This window comes from Pagrus pagrus (assembly GCF_965226575.1).
Source record: "Pagrus pagrus genome assembly, chromosome: 4".
Lineage (NCBI taxonomy): Eukaryota > Metazoa > Chordata > Actinopteri > Spariformes > Sparidae > Pagrus > Pagrus pagrus.
The window spans coordinates 6,501,445-6,522,630 of NC_140188.1; the positions used below are offsets into that span (position 1 = coordinate 6,501,445).

The window sequence follows — 21,186 nt, forward strand, 5'->3', positions numbered from 1 at the left end:
CCCCAGAGTTCACCCAAATGACAAAAAAAAGCCCCTTTCTTTGTCTTCTGGTATCCAACAACGCATAAAGTTTCATTTTCATTTTTACAGGCTTTGAATGATCTGTGAGAGATTCCAGCAGCTACCCCAATACAATGGAAGATAAATCACTGTGTAGTGCTCACAGTAATAAAAAACGATCCATATCAGTGCCAGCAGTTGTAATATCCTTTTATACTCAGCCGTTGATGAGAGCAACTGTATTTTCAAGTTACCACACATGTATAGAGACAATGAACCGCCCACGAGTAACAAGACATCAGATTGCATGGTACACTCTGTCAGTCTGAGGTACGAGACTGATATAAAAAAGGAGGGAATGCTCCAACTTGACCCCAATGTGTCAGCCTCTGCTGATGAGGCATCTGGTTGATGCTCTGTAACAATCGCTGGTGATATCAATCAGTACAGCAGATCAGAGAGAGCAGAATGCAGAGGAGCCATGGTAACATATTAAACAGAGCAAGTACTGAGAGAAAGATTTCTCAAGTGAGGATGGAGAGGAGGAGGAGGAGGAGGAGGTGGAGGTGGAGGAGGAGAAGAGGGGGTTGCCATTATCTGGGGGGGATACTGAGCATTGTGAGAAAATGGGCATGCTAATGAGGGCCAAATACATCGAGAACAGCTGCATTGTAAATGAGCTGACTTTGTACACTTGGGCTCGGATGAATCTCTGAAGTGTTGTTTGTTAATCAAAGGAGGAAAAAGGAGAGGAAAATGACTAAAAATAGTAAAGCTCGGTACATCTCGCACCTTTGATGGCACACATACAGCGGTGGTAATTGCTAGGAAAAGGTTAGCATTGTTGTTAGTCTCACTCTGAAGGCACGTTGGGGAACTCTGAGATACCCCTTGACATTAAGCTGATGGATGCACAGCGACTCAGTGTCTCAGGGTATGGATTGCATCTCTAGCTTTGTCTGGAAGACTCAGGAGCTTTGAAGTTGAGTAACCTGATCAAAAGGAAAATAATCTGACTCTGGGTCACGGGATTTACCTCATCAATAACAGGGGGAAAGTTAAATTCACAGCACTGCCTGTCCTTATCCCCTTTATCGATTGGGGTAAAAAAAAAAAAGGACTCCCACATGTAGTGAGCACCACGGAGATCAGGAGGTCATGGGAAAGACTTTTGAGGAATGTGAGTGCAGGCCTGTTCAGTTTACCTCGGGGCGTCTTCTGTGACCGAAATAACACTTTAACTCCAGAATTTCAATAAACATTTATTTACAAAACGAAAATAATGACAAAGAATAATTCAAAGAGTGAATACAAAACATGTGCTAATATGATAAAATGCATTATCATACACAATGTATATCTTATGAATGTGTTAAATAAACTATGCTTATAGATTTTTTTTGGGAATCTTGAACAGGCTGAGTCGAGGAAGCAGGCAGCCAGTGTTGGATTGCTTTACGTTATAGGGATTATTGCATTTTCAGTTTGTGTTTAAGGCAAGGATGAGACATGAAGAGGAGACAAACACTTCACGTAACAATGAAGCAATATTACTTTTGTCTTCATCACAGGGCACACTATCACAGAAACATCGATGACTGAAGAGGAGGAAGACAACAAGAAAAAAAAGAAGAGAATACTCTTTCCGTTAAAAAGGAAAAGTTATGTAACAACTTTACAAATAGGATTGGTCCATACATTTTTCATTTAAGAACAGCTTTTAAGAGAAGAACCAGTTTTCAAAGCCATGTGTGTGTGCTGCATAATGAAACAGTCCCTGCAGTTGTCAGATGAGTAGTGTCCCATGATGCACCAGAATGACTTGCTGTCTTTGGTGCCTGATGTGCTGTACTGGTGTCAGTCCACAGATTCTGAGTCCTCTCCCTGTTGCCGTACAGCCGGAGGCCTCCGTCTGCCCGTCCCCGTCTCTCTGATGATCGCCTTAGTCAGTACGGATACTGTTTCTGCTTCTTCCCGGCGAAACAGGACAGCCAGGTGCACAGCAGCATGGCCCCCGCTGCCCCTGCTCCTGTGCAGTAATACGCCCAGCCGATCTGGCAGGAACCTGCAGAGGAAAGCGGAGGATTCAGACGGATATCTTCTCACCCTTATTTTATCTGGCAGCAGGAGATCTCTGAAAACCCATGAACAGACATCAATGAAATTTGGGCAGATAAGCTTTTGGCCAGGGAACAACTGATTCCATTTTGGATGAATCAGAATGTCTAAGTGTTAGAAGAGGGCTGCACTGTTTGCTCTACATTTACACCGCCCTTTTACAAAAAACGGCTTATAAATCACTCATCGCTTTGAGATTGAGATGAAATAAACAGCAGGAGGATGTAAAGTTGTCTCAAGTCCTGTTTCTGTGATGTTAAGGGGTTAGAGACATTTTAGTTCTAACAAGGCTTTATACTTTTTTCCCTGAAGTCTGTACATGTTAAGTCTTCTGTGACTGCCATGGTTTCCTTTATTTGATTCTGGATACTGTTATATGGAATATGTGTTGTCTTTTCTGGGTTTTAAAGGCTGCATTGCAGTAGAGGGATGTTATTTTCTGAATGTATGAGACTGTTTACTTGCCCTTAGTCATTATATCCACAATACTGATGATTATTTATCAAAAATCTCATTGTGTTAATGTTTTGTGAAAGTATCAACGTCATCATACAAAGTACTGTTGCAATATTAATATGGAGGTGAAAAATATTGTGATATTTTGATTTTGCCACCCAGTCTTATACACAGTGATATAGGCAAAAAAAAATATTCTACATCTGTCTCGGTCAAATTTGTCTGGCTCATGAATATAAAGTAACGATACAGGCAGCTCTGCAGTTTACTGAATTTTGTTAACGGTTTTAAAATACAGTACAAGAGCTTTTCAAGCTAGAATGGCACACAGTAGAGCGCATACCTCATCAAGATCCATGCATTATTCCCTAAGAAATTAACTAAAGTTGAAAAACTATCTCACAAAATTTAAATTAAGTGGGGAAAAATACTGTATTCATCCTTTCATCCAGATCCTGGACCAATAGTTAATGGGGTCTATTTTGGGCCCTACAGCAGCCCCTCCTTAACAGAGGTAGTTACAGTACAAATTAAGTTACTGTACTGTGACCAGTTCAAATGCACTATAATACAGTACAGTACTGCATCACTTACTGCAGCTCTTCCCCTTGTGAGCATTTGTTTTCTCTCTCCATCATCAGCAGCTTGTTTGTGTTTGTTCGAGCACTTCACAAGGTAGCCCGGAGAAGTTTCACTGCTGCATCATGTTGGCCTGATTTTGGCAGTTTGTCACAAGCTTTGAGGAGACAATGTTTCACACCGAGATAAATTCACTTTATTTGTCCCATCAGGATTTTAACATGCAGGCAGCACCAGCCTCAAGACAGCTGGAAGCAGGCAGGTCACCGTGAGGCAAATTACCATGGAAGTAAACTAAAAAAATAAGGATTACTGTCGTTTTAAAATGTTTTTCCATATGTTTTCTGGTATAAAAAAGCCAAAAACAAAAACTGTATGCAGTCACTTGATTACTTTGAGCAAAGTATTTGAACAGCATGTGTGTAAGAAATCACTATCAGCGGTATAAGCATGCACCATGTTGTATGAACAGATAATCAATGATGTTCCGGGTGTAGAGTTTCCACCAGTGTACATGCTGTGGTCGTAAGAAGGCTCCTAATTTGATTTCAAGATCTTAAAAAGGTATGTTTGCAGAATTGACTAATCAATTAATTTAGAAAACAGGGTCCTACAACAATGTTTCTAGCCATAACAGTATTTTGCAAAACCATTCAGTATTCGTAGATGTTTCTAGCTGAGTGCGTGCTGTGTATTAGTGAGCATGAATGGAATGTAATCAGGATTGTGACGGTGACAGCATACTGATAACATAATTGTTATGGCAGCTGCAGTTCATTTAAAATGCATGCGTTCACTTGTGTGTATTGTAACATCAGACTGCTACACTCTACCTCTATTCTTGCCTAAGACCCAACACCAGCATGTGAGCGCTAAGAGCAGACAATGCTGTGAACTGCTTAACATTTTTGAACAGGTCACAACATTTCTCCTCCACTTGTGAAAAAAGAGTTAGCATTGTTGAGACAAATTAACTGAACATTGTTTAACTTCATTAGCAAGCAGACAGTCTGGTATGTGACAAATGCGCTCTCGCAGTACAGACTTTTGGAACGAACAGCGGTGATGAAAAATGCTGAAACTGAGCCAGAAACCCAAAAGCAACCATAAATGAAGACATTAAGTGCCTCTTAAGGATGCATCTATAATCCTCAGAGCCAATTATGTGCTTTATTAAACAAGGATTTGAGCTACATCTGATTCTAAATTTGGAAAATGTTGTGTTGACCATCAAGACGTCTCACTATAAACATCACATTTCTGGAGAATATCAGATTGAATAAAGTTATCTAATTACCAGCCTGTGGTGGAAGGAGGAGGAGGCAGCGTCTCATTAACAGATCATATCAAATCATCTTCACACTCTGGAAATCTCATTCAACAGCCACAGCTGAGAAGACTTATATCTCTGACTTCCATTTCCTGCTGCTAATTTCTCTCTGTGTCGGAGTCGCACTTAATGAAAATGAGCTTTCCCTCTTTTTAAAATGTTGCTGAAACTACAGATCAATTTTTCAAAAGTGAGAACAGTTAGCCGTTCTGTCAAAACTCCACATATCTCTTGCAAAATGAAACACTGTTTTTTTCTTGGTGGCGAGAATTGGTTTTGACAAGCGTGAACATTGTTTTAAATTCACAGTGCCAATGTGAGTATCTGTTACAGAGCATCATTTAAGCACTGGTGTGGTGAATTTACAACACTACTGTCAAAATACATCTGGCTTCATGAGGCTGTGCAACATATTCAACTCTTTAAAACTCTTTAGAGATGGTTTCCTTTTTCTGCTTTTTTATTGTTACATTTGTTTTGTTTTTTAGAAACAGCAGACCATCTTCACATGTCAGCCATTTTGATGAAAAGATGATGGATGGTGAACATTTGGGAGGGACACGGGGCCATCTTTCAAGATAAAACAACAGATTTGATAACCCGTTGGCTTACAAATTACAGTTTAATTACATCCAGTGTGTCACACTCAAGGACGTTTAATTATAATCTATTACACTTCCAGGCTTAAATTGATGCAATTTTAGTATTATTTTACACGTTTCCTATTATGTCATGTCGCATGTATGAAACCGCTAGCTAGGAGGTGGTTGAGTACTTTCGTTAGTTTCAGTTTCTTCTTGAAAAATGGCTCGATGTCCCTCTGGATTGTCACAATCAATTGGTTTTTTCCCCCCATTCAGTCAGGAAGCTGTGAAATGATAATTTGTCCAATACTTTACGTTAAGTACTTGCATCCTGGAACAAAGCAGTATGGCATTAGAGCTTCCCACCATGAGCGTGATGTCAGAAGCTGTGTGAATATGGTCTATGCATATTTGTCTATCCAATGAGCGCAAATTGGGTTAAATTCACAACCCAGCTTCCCAGACTCAGACAGGAAACTTACAGCTGATACTGCAAAATTGAACCTAAGTTGCAAAGATTTCATTAGGAATACTCGATCACCTTGCTCTCCATCCTCCTTCTCTCCCTCTCTGTTAGACAAGCTGGTCCATTTTTTCACCTGAGTGTTTAAAGTTTTGCAAAAATGTGATTAAGAAAGTCTATTTGAGAGAAAACAGCAACATTGTGCTTAGAGTTTAGCAGTCCGGAGGCTTTTTTTTCTTCCCGGAGTAATTAGGTTCGAGTAGTCGGGCTTGTGTGCACATTTACAGTTTGTGTGCGAATCTAATATTCCATTTGAAAAACATGTGAGGTCAAAGCTGAGAGTCAGAGTTTCCAGTCATTAGTTCTATAGACTTAAGTATGATAATTTTACCAACTCTTTCACAGCGAACATGCATGCAATTAATGTGACCTGCAGCTACATCCAGAGTTATCTTTGAATAACTAAAGCACTGACTGCTCTCTTCATGACTAATGAATGAGTCGGTGTAGGTGAGATTCAAAGAACTTGTTGTGGCATCCTTTGTGTGAAATCCACTGTTCTCACGGGAAAACATCACAGCGCTTCAGACACCGAGAAAGGACGTGAAAACTGAAATAACTACGGTGCAGTTGTCTCCAACAAGCAAATTTAATGCCAGAGGCAGTGAACGGCACACTGATGCAAACACACGTGTTAACAATAATTTATATGTGCCACCACCAGCCTGTTCTCTCTGACAGAAACATCACAAAATTAGAACTTATCGAACATAATTACTTCTGATGACATGGTTGGAAATTTCTGTAATTAAGATGATATGTTTAGGAATTTAAATCCGTCAGAATTATATGTGTCTAATTTATACGGTCATGCTTTAGATTTAAATGCTGCCAGAGGAGTCTATCTGCTGACACAGTGGCAGCAGTAAGCTGATCATAATTCACATGACAGAAAATCTATTAAAACGCAGTGTTACGACCTTTTTGGAAAAATCTTGTTGTTCTTTAATGCCAATATGTTTAGCAGAGTTCTTATTTATCCACGTGTATTTCTTAAATTAACAACAGAAGGAACATTATTGTTATCTCTGCCTTGTTGGTGATGTGATGTTTGATCTCCCATCTGTCCACAGTAATATATTTCTACAACCACTGACCCGATCATCATGAAATGTGATGAATATTCATTTTGTAGTGGTGCTGTGGTGCCACCGTCGGGTCCCTTATGTGATTCGTGGCAAAAAACTAATGACTGGATTTCCTGTAAATTGGCTGTGGATCTTCACTGTCTGCAGTAGATGAATCCAATGTTTTTGGTGGACCTTTCTTATAGCGCCGCCATCAGGCCAAAAGAAAAGGCATTTGCACACAACATAATCAAATCAATGTGGCAGATTTCAATGACATTCACTGACAAGTCTGAATACTGCCCAAGTCTTCTGTTTGAAATGTCAACTTTCATGCAACGCATCTCATAATTAGAGAGACTGACAGGAAATTTGAGGATGAACGAGGCAGATTTTAATGACTGCTTTGCATTTTACCTGGGACCTCCCTTGGGTTGCTTTCATTGTTTTTAGACGCTGCACTGGTGAAGTCATGAGGAAAGGAAAAATGTCATTATGTTGTTTATTTCATCCAATACTGTTGAATCATGAGGTGTAATGAAAATCGAGCTCTCCAGGGGACTCTTGCTGGAACTAGTTGTTTTGTAATAAAGACATACCTTTTCGCTCTCTATTTAATAGATATCATAATAATCAGGGATGGAAAGTGACTATATACATTTTACTCCAGTGCTGCAGTTTTAAGGTACTTGTATTCCATTTTATGATACTTTATACTTCTACTCCGCAACAGTTCAGAGTAAAATATTATATGTTTTACTTCACTAAATTTATTGCTGATTTTGTAGATTTAGATGACTAATATTAAATACAATCAACAAATGAAAAATGATGTATTAATACAGCTTATAATAAAACTTTATTGGTCCGCATGAGGGCCAAATTCATAAGCTACCCAGCAGTATATAAAGTTATTAAAATGAGTCCCACCTTAGCAAGCAGCGTCATTAAAGTGATGACGCCAGACTGAACCAGTGTAATGATGACTGGCTAATTGAATGGTGGGACAAAGGTGCTCGTTAAGACGGAGGAAACCATTTTTGGCTTTCGTCTTGACTGTCAGTTGCCTCCGGTGACAATTCACAATATTGAAATTCAACTGAAGTATCTTCATCCAAACACCTGGGAGTCATGATAGATAACAACTTCTCATAGACGCCTCATGTAGAGTTTATTTTTAAGAAGATGCAGCAGCACATTTACTTTCTCAGCAGACTCAGATCTTTTGGAGCAAGTAGCCAGATTATCTTTCTGTTTTTCAAATCAGTGATTCAGAGTGTCGGAGTGTGTGCTGCAGTACAGCCCGGCTCAGCAGCCCAAACCAAATTATATAATCAACTCAAGATCATTGGTCATCCTGTAGCACACTCCTTTCATGGTCGTGACTGTTTGATGTGCTTTTTTTGAATGTGTGCAAAATGTGTTACTGTATGTCTAATTTGTGTGAGAGCAAAATTAATTTCAGTCAAAACTGAACCAAAGTTTTATCGTATCGTATCAAGAGTACTTTTACTTTTGGTACTTTGAACCTAGTTTGATGTTGATACTTTTTACATGTGACAGTATTTTTACGCTGGTGTTGCTACTTTTGCTTAAAGATCTGATTGTGATCCAGTTCGAACATACAAAAGCTCTGCATATCTTCATGTGAGAGGAAGGAAATACAAAAAACTAACATCTTTTCTGAAAAAAATGAAAAGTGGCAGAAACTCAGGCACTGATGTAAATTGAAACTGAGAGCCAATCTCAGTGTACACAGTGCCACCTGATCACATAAGTTACGAGCGCAACAGCTTTACCAAAAAATGTACCTTTGACATTTCATTAAAATATTACGATCACAGCAAATTAATTTCTTCAGGTACATTAAGTAAAAAATCAAACTCTATTTGATTCACATCAAATAAAAGAGCAGCTGCAGTGTGAAGAGCTCTTCCACCTGCCTAGTGTCTGATACAGTACCACATTACTGTCTGTGAGATAGTCCTGAGGATGCTGGCTGAATACTGAGCGCAAATCAGGCTGCTGCTTATTCTCAGCACATATTTATAGCCATAAAACACTTCAGAAATCGACAGCTACTGGAGATTCTGTTGACTTTTTATCATACATTTTAAATACCATGAGATCGTGTCTCCTCGGTATATGACAGTACCAGAGAGTTGTGTCTTCTTGGTTTCTAAAAAAGGCAGAATGTCAAGGGCCGGACATAAAAGTGTACCCTCAGTTTTCAGCCTCTTTGTAGATTTATCTGTACCTGGGAGCAGAACACTCAGCAAACACAAGACACATTCACAGAGTTGAGGGTGAGCAGTAGCCTCTGATTTCGGCTGTGGGTGTGTGTGCATGTTGGATCTGCCTGGTGGACATCTCACCTAGTTGAAACTGGTCTGAGCTGTTGTTGCAGGTCTGCTGTACTTCCTCACTGTCCCATCCCAGTGGATAGAGTGCGCAGCCAGATCCTATGAGCAGACCTGAGAACAAGAGAAAGAGCGTCCGTCAGCAATGAAGCATCGCAGAAACTTTACTGATCACCGGGGGTTCAAAAAAACATCATAAAACATGGCTGGAGGCTGACAAGACCCCGCTTGTGAGGGAGAAAACTGCAGCAAGGACAAACTCTCAGCGTCAAGGTGTTCGCTCAGCTCCTCGAGGAAGGTCTGCAGTGTTTTCGTGAGACCTCAGCTAAGTGGGTGTTCATATTTCCAACATCTTCCCATTAATGAGGAAGAAAAATGCAACGTGATGTGTTTTTTGGTCTTTGCTACATCCAGACATCAAGCAAGGTGAATTTAAACACGGGTTTTGTGTGGATTCTCATTCTTTGCTTTAAAATGATCAGAAAGACAATGAGCTGCTGCTCTCCAGCAGACTGATGCACGTGACCTCACCTCTCTGATTATTTTTTCCACCTTATCAGCCGTTTCCAGCAGATACTGACGGGGAGGGCAGCTCTGACCTGTCCCAGCAGTTTTACCTCTCACATCCCTTTGTGCAATGACACGGATTGTGATTTTAAACACTTCATCACTTTTTTACTGCAACAAACAAAGCGCTCCTCTACCAGCAGCTCATAAAATCGCTGCAAATGAACAACGAACATATGCAAATAGCTTGGCAATTTCTCACAGCAAAAAACAAGCATTTTTTGGTATGCAATAATTACTGTAAAACTCTGGAAAATCCTTGAGGGACTGCTTTATGTCAGTGATTAAAGAGACTTATGACTGTGCTTAAAGCTGCACACAGAGACAAGAGTAAAATCTAGTCAGGGCCATTACATTAAGGATTAATATCCTCAATATTAGCCTGCAACCAGGTCTTGACAAGTTATTCCTTGGATGCCAAGGCCTGTCTCTTGAAATTACCCCGTGGGGGCCCCTGGTAGGTGGCTCTGCCATCACATTAGCTTAATCCCCTCCGATGTGTCTGCCCTGCTATCAGTTTTGGGATGCGAGGATGGCAGCAGAGGACGGGAATGCAAGAAAGCTCTGCCTTCCAACCTGATTACCCCTGCCATCCAGGACTGCCGTACTACATCGCAGCCAGATAACAAGCAGGAATTAATCCACATGCTAATACAGATGGGCTAGACAAACTGGCTAACATCAGAGGTGGAGACGGAAAAGTGAGTAAGACATCTGTGTTTTTCGAAGCCAAAAGGACGGTGAATGTCATCGCCTCAGTTCTGGGAGAAAACAGACTGGCTGATTATTGGCACCTGTGGTAGAAAATCAATTGAGTGAAACTCTAGCATGTTGATGAGAATGACGGGATATAAAACGGCTCTAACCAAGTCCATGTCATTACAGCTCAGGATCAGAGGCGAGCGAGGGATTGCCGTACGTAACAACTCAGCCGTTTTTTCTTTTTCAGACCCTTAAGAGAACTTCAGACGAGTTTCTGCTTCAGACCTAAATTTACTACCTTTAGCTGAGCAGTAGCAAAAGTAACACATGATGTAAATCCCTGTATGAGCAGCCACTGTGGACCTGATGAACATAAAAACTCACTATTCTACAAGGTAGCAAGAATGAGCACTCAGTCATTCTATTCTCAGTTATATAATCTTATCGAATGCGTTTTGATTAAAATTTGTAACAGTAAAGACTGTAAAGCATGAGAGTGTGATAATGTATGCAAGATTAATATTTAACAAAATCAAAAATTCTCTTTCAAGTGTTGTGTAATGCTGAGAGATACAGCAGCATGTAATCAAACTGAATTTCCTTGCAGCACAGGGGAGGAAAATAAAATAACGCAGGGTGAAATGTGTCTTTGTTTCCCAAAGACATTGTTCTTATTCCCACACATCCCATAAACAGTAATATTTCCATTTGATCACAATTTATGAGGCGTCTCAGTCATTCTTTGATTAACACATTTGTTAAAAACCATAAAGAGCTTCTCCGCTGCTGCAGGCACCTCGGAGGGAGGAATGGGGAAAGAAAGACTTCAGTGCATAGTTTCCACATCAGGTCAGATGATGACATGGAATGCAGAAAGGAAAAAGAGACTACAGAGGGGAGGGAAATTATTGCCACAACAAAGACAAGAGCTCAGTTCCATTGTGCAACCACACAAAAAAAACGAATCAAAGCTTTCTGGGCGAACCGTTAGTGTTTTCTGTTGTTTTTGGGGATAAACTCACTGAGCCTGAAACACTGCAGTGTGTGAAATCGATGTGAGCACTCACATGTTACCATGACACTATAGAGACAGATACCACAAAACACAAACCGCTGTGGGAGCAGATGAACAAAAATACAAACGCATCACCAAGGTGTAATTCAATTCTGCATCGTATGTGATCCTACATTTCTCTTTTGGCTTTTACTTTTTTGATTTATTTATTTTTCCTACTATAGTTAATTCCAGCAAATCCCATCCTCCACACTCAGTATGTGGGTTATTGAGAAGTGGAGGTCGGGAGGATGGTGACTGGGATGTGGGAGAAAGATTACAAAGAATGAAAGATGTTCTTTCACATAATGTTCATGAGGCAAGCTGCTGGAAAGACTTGTGACGGGCGACTACCTCAGGCTCTGATTCTCCATGCGTGCTGTTGTAGACCCATACTTCCTGCCCTTCTTATTCCCTAAGCTGACACCGATGCACCCCAATCTGCAAGAACAGACAGTCGAGGATTTGTGTCATTTAGCCTTTGGTTGTCAGCTGCAGCAGCATGTGACCTCTTTTCACAGAGGCGGTTCGTTCACTTGACCCCCCATTACAGACTGCCTGCGATAACACTTTGTATTACGTAACATGTTTTTTTTCCCCAAAAAATCATTTTGTGAATTCCCCCAATTTTCTTGACTGAAATCTGGTGTCCTGGCCTCCGGCTTGAGGACTACTGAGCTAGCAGATGCACTGCGATCACAAGCTAAACCACATGCTAGACTTCATAAGATGAGATAAACTTAATGATCCCCTCGGGGGAAAAATCGGTTTTCTGTGGCAGAAAAAAAGAGAAATAAACAGCGTATCAGTGCATACAAACAGGGTGATGCATTCACACTTCGTGTCCACTGTGCCACAAAGTAGAGAAACTCACTTAAATTCATACTGATAAGGATTGAAGTTATTATAAGCCAACAAGGCTGCCAAACAGCATCTCTGAAAGGACTCCTCAGGATGGCGTCTTGTTGGCTAGTTACTCCCCAGCTTCGGGTACGAGGCGCCTGGCTATCTCTTTGTATCTGTCCAGTTTTGTGTGCGTCTCTGTTCGTTCTCCTATTTCTCAGTGATGGAGTGTCTATAGTGGATCATGGTGCTTCCACTCCACGGTTTATTCTCCCACAATCCGTGTCATCCCCGCTTGTGAGACCATGATTTGAGGTTGTGGATCCTGAACTTTGGAGCTTTCTCCTATTCGACTTAAGATCTGTAGACAGCTCAAGACCAACATCTTTAGACTTGCCTTTGTGTAATTATGTCAATTGATTGTTTTGTTTTTCTCTGTTTTCTTGTTTTCAGTGTCTACATTTATGTTTATGCATTGATGCCTCTGTGAAGCACTTTGTGACCTCTCTGCTCTCAAAAGGTGCTGTGTAAATAAAGTTACTTACTTACACCAAAGCCACGCTGTTGCCCTCAAGACTACGAGCCTGGAGTTGGCAAATGCTCAAATAATAACGCCAAAATGAAAACACAGGTATTGGCTCAAACAAAGGTCTTTTGTGAATTTTCATTGCTTACCTAGAAGCCTTCAGAGACAAGTGAGAAAAATGATCCTAGCAAATCTTTCACAGAAAAGCCATGAAAAAAAACACCAAAAACTTAGAAACATTATCCTTTCAGAGCATTTTTTCACCTGTTCTTAAGTCATAAACATGGTTGATGATGAAATGGATCACCAGAATTTGTTCGTCTCACTCGCCTCTCATGGCTCCATACTTTCCCCAAGTAGTCTGAGAAAGGTTCTCTTCTTTTAGGTAAACATGAACTTCAAAAAGCTGCTCCTTCTCCTGTGAGCAGATGGCTGTCTCATGATGAAATCATTGCAGATCTCCACTAAGCCGCCATGAGGATAGTACTGAAAGTCGCCAGACGGCTGGCTGATACTGCAGCAACATCGCAACTGCACGACACTGTAGAACAGACGGAAAGAAATGATCATAAATGTGAGAAATCTGCCGTGAACAGCATCCGCACACTGTTTGCCTTCCTCCAAAATAACTACTTTCCCTTCAGCAGCAACACCCGTTCCCTCAGGTCAAACCTAAAGATGCCCTCATCTTTCTGGGAGACCCGAGAGGTTCAAGTGCCGCTCTATCAACACACTCCAGGGAGGTCTGTTTGTTTACTTTCCTGCTTTTTCGCAGCAACCGCTGTTTGTTAAACCTTAGTCCATTTCGGAGTCTTGTTTCAGTTGCTATGGCAGCCAGCTGATGCCTGATAGTCTTCTCCGCCAGAGGAGGTGAAGAGGAAGAGGGTCAGAGAGAGCACCCGGCACAATCCAAGAGGCCAGACAACTTATTCACAGATTGAGTTTCAATTGATCTCCATGCAATCGTTATCCGAATGACTATCTCACAGGCCTAATGGCTTCTCTGAAAAGCTTTTCTATGAACTGGGAAAGAGTTCAGTTGAATCAAATGGACTTATCCAAATACAATCAGTCCCACATATCCATAAAATCTGCTCTAATATAGTCAACTTCCCTCTGTGTTTCCTTGCCTCGGATTTCATCATCGTAGTTGAGCTCACTTTTGAAATCACATTTCAGTGCTTTAAAAAGCACACAGAGAAGTGCTTTATTCCGTCAGAGCTGTGCTATTGTTCACCATCTTTTTTCAGTCAACGCTTTTTACCTGAATGAAAAACTGCCCCCTTTTCATATCCACCACATTCTCTGATTTAGGGAGTGCTGATGCCTTTTGTCAAGCCTTCTTGCTCTCTGTCAGGAACCAAGGAATTTCTTTACCCTCCTCCATGCCCCGAGACAATACCATTCAAGGTTATCATTCAAAAGGCCAAAGAGGACAGGGAGAAAAGGCTGCCGCTAAGCTGGGGAGAAATTTGGTGGCCAGGGAATTGGAGTGGGGATGTGCCTGAATGGGCCGGCTTAATGTAAGACATTCCCGTTTGGGCTTGGAGGATCATCTGAAAGAGTGTGGTTGCTCTAAAAATGTTCGAGCAACCACACCTGGGAAGGCAAGGCCAAGAAATGCACCTTTAAAATGTTTGCCAATAGTCAGATTATACCAGTTGTTTTAAACAAATGCTCTTCATCTGTTTAAACGTGTTAATATCGTGAAGAAACGACAGATAAGGCAGGCTGCTAGGATTAATAAAACACCTCATCACATTTACGAAAGAGGTTACAGAGAGGGCAGCTATCTCACGACAACAGCACTCGGAAAAATACGATTTTAAGAGTATGAGTAGCTCGAGTTATAATCCTGAGGATTTTCATGGAATCAAACCCTGTTTTTGACGCCACTTATCGTTGGCATTTCTCTGCAGTGGCCATTCAGTGTATTTACATTCTTTAATTAACTCTCAATTTTCATTGTGAGCGTTGGTTTCTGCCATTCCCCCCACTGGATACAAATTGCCTATGCATGAGCGATTAACAGGAAGCAATGCAGCATGTAATTCAGCGTTACTGTTTTTAATTTGATCTCATTGTTAACTGTTCACTCTCCTTCAGAGCTGTAGCTACTGCTGATGCAAAACCCAACATTTCCTACTGCGGCTGCTTCACATTTTAAAACACAGAAGGTGGCTTTGATCGAGAAGCAATAAAAGCAACTCTCAGCAAAGTTACCAACTTCGCTGCTAACAACAAGCTAACAGCAGCTATATTTAACAGCAGTCAGTGGTTACTTTAGCAACCAAGCTGCCAGTATCTGTCCATTAGGAAACTCAATAATCACCTTGGTACTGTAACCGACCTCTGTCATTCTCAGAGGCTGCGTACGGCCCTGGCCTTGGCGGTTATTTTAGCACTCTGCCCACAGTTGAGGCAATGCAGTACATCATCAGACATCAGAAAATACTTTCTCCTTAAAGTATGATCCAGTTTTACCCAAATAAAAGTCATGAGACTCAGCCCCCAGAAATGATCTGTTCTAGCAGCGTCCTTATCTTTATACAGTAACATCCATAAAAATGAAGAAAGCAATGGTTGGACAGAAAAATAGTATACGCCCCCGAGTGCAGGATGAGTCATCAACATTTCTTTTATTGTTTTCCAGGAAATAACTCCAAAATACCATTAAGATACTGACATACCCGTGAAATGTAGAGCAAGACATGTTTGGTAAAAAAACCTTCAACCTCAATTTTGACTTCTTGGGAGCTTTAAGGCTTACAAATTAAAAAAATAAAAGGCATTTTGTTACCTTAATCCGTAAAATGTGTGCACGCTTGTGCTCAATTCATCAAAATATCATGTTTTAGATGATCCCTCACGTTATGAGTAAATACATTCATATTGATATGATACTGTGAACATGTTTATGTGGTTTTTCTGCACTAAACAACAAGAGAAAGTAACAGGCTCAGACTCCCACAGTGTAGCCTCAGTCTAAACAGCCCATATGTGTCTGTCAACAGACCGAAACCTGCATGTTCAGACATGTTTTATTCCTTCAGTTAGAACACAAGTCACACAGCAACATGTCAAACTTGCATGTCTGCTTTCCTCATAAAGTTTTGATTCTCTCTGTCATTCAAGCTGGATAAACAGTCATTTTCACACGGGCTTACTCCCATGTGAGCATTTCTGCAGGCAAAGCTGGTGTTTTATCTGGAGATTGAGTTGAAACGTTCTGGAGCTGTGAGAGATGGAGGATGAGGGGGATGCAGAGAAAGGAGGGATTTAAAGAGAGTATGTGAAGTACATGTGATATGTGATGTGCAAAGTGAAGCAAATACTTGCTGCTGCCAATGGCTGGCATTCAAGTGTTACTTAGCCAATAGCCCACTCATTGGTTTTCGACTCCTTTAGGAAGCGACATCAAGCTCGTTAAGTGGTCGCCTAAATTATCTTGTTTTTTATAATTATGTGGTTTTCTGCACAGCACTTCCTCCTGAAGATTACACCTCAATTATCCTTTTGGACACAAAGCGTGTTCACGGTGAAGATGTTTTTATAGCCTCCTCCCTACTGTTTATAATATTTTTATCCCACTGTGAGATGAATCACTACACAGTACTACACATCTTTCAGTCTACGTTCTTTTGTCGAGTCCATTTTATGCTCCTCTGTGTTTTGTTGGCTTTACAACTTGAATATCAAACACAGGAAACCGTATTACTGACCAGACCAAGAACAGAGCTCTGTGACAAACAAGCTCCACATCAGCCTCTGACTTTTCATTGAGAGTGTGACCGTCCTCTCCATGACAAATTTCTCCCTCTTCCCTTTGGTATTTGCTCCCGCTGGCCCAAGAAAAGGTCAAACAGTTACAAACCTCCCTTTATCCCGTCAGCCATCAAAGGACTTAACAACCTCATTGTAAGACCGTGTGCATGTGAGGTCTGCCAAGTTATATTTTAATGTCGCCTGTAAACTGACGGGTCTTTTCATATGTTTTATCTTTCACTTGCTGTTTTGTCATATTGCTTTAGTTGCTCGTCTTCTTTTATTTGTTGTATATCCAACTCTCCCAAAATAACCAGATCTTTGTTGTCACGTGGTTAAGGTTGTGTAAAGGCCAAAGTTTGGTTAGGTTTAGGAAAAGAGCATGATCTGCCGTCTCCGGGCTGGAAGTCTCGTGCTCAACCCATTCATCCACCCTGACCTCCTCACAACACACCCTTTATACGAGGCCTGACTTCCTTCTTTGCTCCTGTGATGACTACTAAAGCCACTAGAGGTCAGCACCTAATAATCTCCGTAAATATTGGTTGTCATTAGCAGCTTACACAGATGACGCATACAGCCATGTTTGTAGCAAAAGTGAATGCAGAAAGGTGTACAATTGGGTGGGTGTGTTCCACACAGAAAAACAGTATGGAGGAAGGGTGAAGCATGCAGTCGTCTGACTCACTGGATCTAGAATGTAGCCGTTTTTACACTGGACAGCAACCCGCCAATTTGGCTGTCCTTTTCACGGCTGGGTCGGCAAATTTAGACAGACCGCGACATATTGGGGGTCTGTTTTGGTCCGCCAATATGACGCCTCGGAGGGTACACTTTTTGCCGCCTCCATTGCTATGTAAATCCAAGGCGTCGATGTGCCGGCAATTGCGTGACATGAGCGGAGGTGTCGATGACGTGTCCACTGTTGTGTGACCCACAGCCGGGAGTTTTAAAAGCAGGAAACAGCTGATCACAGCAGTCAGTTCATCACTTTATCCGTGGGCGTCAAGATGAGCAACTGGAAAGCCGCTGAGATCCGGGAGATGCTAACCATCACAGCCGAGAGAATCGTCAATAACCAGATCACTCGTCACTGTTCACGCACAACTTCGTGCTTCACGTCACATGTTTATGTCTACCCCAGTGGTGGCTTTTCTGAAAAGGAGGAACATTACACCTCCGATTCACAGAGACAAGACGGCAGATTGCAGCCTTTACCTGGCTACAAATGTGGCGCATTTTCTAACTAAAAAGGGGCTTGTGTGTACAAGCCTGCCATTGGGTGCCTATTTCAGGTGGCTTTCTTCTTGCTTCAACCATCTGCATGTAATCAAAATCCCTTTTCAATGGGACACAAAAAACGTCTCAGAGCTCGCTACCTACTCACTGAAAATGGCAATTTCTCCCTGCCCTTGTTTTGGAAGGATTTTGCCATTTTAAAGCCAGGGCTCACCTCCCCCACATGCAAAACAAGTTCCCCCAACACTATTTAGCAGGGGCACCATTGCTGCATCCTGGGTTTACCACCTCCCAAGACGGCTGAGCTTGGTTTAAATAAATACATACAAGCCAGAGCATTTTTCCCCTTGGGTAGATTGAGAATTGGTGCAGCAGAACCTTCCTCCAGCGCTGACACAGCGCTGTGGAGATCAGTCTGTCTAGGCGACACTAAGCATGCAGAGTAGAATGAATGGAAACACAAAGAAGATGCCTAACAAGTACTTAAACGCACAGCATGTGATTTCTGCCATTAGGGGTCTCACAATCAAAACAACGAAAATAAAAAGAGGTAGGCTGATGTTGTTGGAAGTAGCACGGGATCATGGGAGTCGTCTTCATTTTTCAACAATTACCGTTGGCAAAGAAAATCGGTCTACAGGACTCAGGCTGAAATGTTCAGGGACGAGGTAATGATTTAAAGTTTTATTCACTTTACGTTTAGTCATGTTTGCCGACTCCCTTCCTATCTCTCTCCCAGGAGTAATGACGACAGGCAACCAAATAAAACACACTGTTACCTTGAATAAAATTACTGACTAGTACACGACTCAACATAATGTACAACCAAGGTCGATTCATTTTTAGACATTTTAATGTAGAAATGTTCCATATTATATCTTTAATGAGTACTTGAGACTACTTCAAATGTTTCTTCGTCAGTTTTTATTCTATATTCCTGAGGATCAGGCCAAAAATAAGCCCAGAGCAAAGTCTCATTTCTTTCCCTGCCCACCCATCAGTCACCATCACTGGCCCTGAGCGGAAAGAGCAGCTTGTTATATTGATCTGTTTCAGTGCTTTTGCCAAAGGCATTCTGTCAAGGGCTGGTCTTATCTAATCACACCAGTCATTTGTCACACCGTTTCCGACTACAACCGGTAATTAATAAACAAACCAATTACAAGTGCAAAATGAACTCCTGGCTCATTAAGCAGTGGATATATGAAAAAAAAGAAGGAAAAAAAAACAGGATTAGGTCTACAGCTCAGCAGCACAACACAGTGCATGAAAATGAAACTGGGGCGTGCTAAATACGCATCAAATAACTTTCAAAAGAGAACATCTTCTGCATGTGTGGGGAGAATGAGCTTTTCACATGAGGGCACAGATATTTTTCTGTACGTCTCAGTCTTTCCAGTCACAGACCCACGCCTCCCTGCGACCTCAACCATGTCTCCTCTGATCTCATATTGCAAATTGGACATTCTTCCCCCTCCTCCCTGTTCGAGAGGGGAAGTCAAATAAGAGGCGGGTGAAAAAACAAGGGAAAGAATTCAGCAGCATCCGAGAGAAATTCCTCCTCCGGCTTTTCAAAATTTTTTGCTTTCCCTTGAAAACTTAGTCACTCCCATGCCGAACCGATGTTGGAATTTAAAGCATGTAGAGCTGTAGGTCGGTTAATATCGCCATGCCAGGATCACCTGACTGCCACCATGCTGCTGGTGTTAATTTGCTGCCTTGGCTTTTTCACCAAAGTCAAAGGGAAGATTAGCAATATCTTGCTATATTTTAATGACTTATTATCATTGTGAGGCACGTTGGTGGGGTGGTGACAATAAGCTTCTTTACTTGCACATGACAAAGATAGAGTCAAAGCCAACTCACAGTGAATTCTGGGGAACGGCTTTCCGGCTTCATTTAAATGAAATTTCAGGAATTTTTCAAATCGAAAAATTCATGCTAAAAAGAGCATTTTCTACTACAAGTGTATATCAGCATGCTAGTCTAGAATTTCAATTTCAAAAGTGACGGCTGTTCCTTCCATCTGAGAGTCGAGTGAAGGGGAACAACAAAGCCAAAGGGTATGGAAATCCTCCTCAGGGTGGGATCCACTTTATAGGGTCCTACAAGTGTAGCTCCCTAACTGGGTCATGTCTGATGTGTCGAGCAGCAACCCTCCTCCCACTGACAGAGCCCGACAGAAAAGCATGACAGTAGGCCACTAGTCCATAAGTCAGCTCATACCTACAGCGATTCCTTCCTGCCTTAATTACCCTTTGCAATGAGCAGTAAACATGCTAACGCAAGGCCTTCTGGGGAGAAGGAAATCAAAGACACGGCAATCTACACTTTAATGTTCATGTTAATAGCATCCAAATATGCAATGAATGTTTTAGTATCCTCCACACAGACACTGCCAAACATCAAAACGCCTCTCTGACAGTACTGGGGCTCATGATGTGAGCAACTCCACACTGCAAACACAAAGAGCTTCTTTTCAAAAGACAATGCAACGCTTCAGGGATCGAGGAAAAACTGACTCTTACTGCCAAGTGTACAAAGTACTCCATAGCATGTGTTTAAAGTGCCGGCCCACTGCATTCATGCTGTCTTCTGGGACCCAGACCAGGCTAGCTTCTTACCCTTGGGGGACTGAGTAAAAGCAGCCTTACCTAACTCATCCAAAAATCAAATATAAATTCAACTTACAGGTCACTTTACTTAAATTTCATTGTGTGTGTGTGTAATGTGAAAACTATTAAGTAAGTGCAAATCTCAGTAGAACAAGAGGCTCATTGTAGTAACCCCAGAATATAACTTGATATTTTGTGACATATTTATTCAAAACAAAGCATAAAACTGAAGCAGTATATTTTACAATTTTTTTTGAAGCAAATAGGATTTTAATTTTAAAAAAAAACCAAAAACAATATCAGTCAATTATAAAAATGTCAAAATGTGCTTATTTGCTTTCTTGCTGACAATTAATATGAAGCAAAAGCAGCCAGTAGGCTCGCTGAGCACAAAGACTGGGACACAGCCTGTTCAACATACATCTACCAGCACCTCTGAAACTTACTAATTAAAGACCGTGTTTGTTTAATTTAGCCTATACAAAAATTGTGGATTTTATTATGTGGACACAGTTGGGATTCCTTCCATCTGTGTGGAGTCTTAATGCTAAGCTAAGCCAACTGGTTGTTGGCGGCAGCTTTATATTGACTGTACAAACACGAAAGTGGTATCGGTTCTTTCATCCATCTCTCTGCAGGATATGAGAATGAGCGCACTGCCTCAAAGTTTTCCTCAAAGTGAAAATGTTCTGTCGCTAGCTGTGGCTTGAGTCGACTGAAGTCACTGTTTTGATGAATTGCAACTTGACTTGACAGAAATCAGTGACTTGAGACTCGACTTGGACCTGTCGAAATCCAGACAATTACGCAATTATAAAGTTATTTGTTTGATTACATTTATTTCACTGAATATCAATA

The 21,186-nt window shown here is 41.3% G+C and overlaps 1 protein-coding gene across 1 annotated transcript in view; it reads right to left on the minus strand.

Moving 5' to 3' along the window:
- Positions 1 to 1,244: 1,244 nt before the first annotated feature.
- The window catches only part of LOC311255677 (LHFPL tetraspan subfamily member 6 protein), a 52,080-nt gene continuing 32,138 nt past the window's right edge, over positions 1,245 to 21,186 (minus strand). The window contains exons 3-4 of the mRNA XM_084350328.1: positions 9,033 to 9,131; positions 1,245 to 2,065 (exon numbers count right to left, since the gene is read on the minus strand). Coding sequence (XP_084206454.1) covers positions 1,947 to 2,065; positions 9,033 to 9,131 — 218 coding nt within the window. The 3' untranslated portion in view covers positions 1,245 to 1,946. The remainder of the gene's footprint in view (positions 2,066 to 9,032; positions 9,132 to 21,186) is intronic.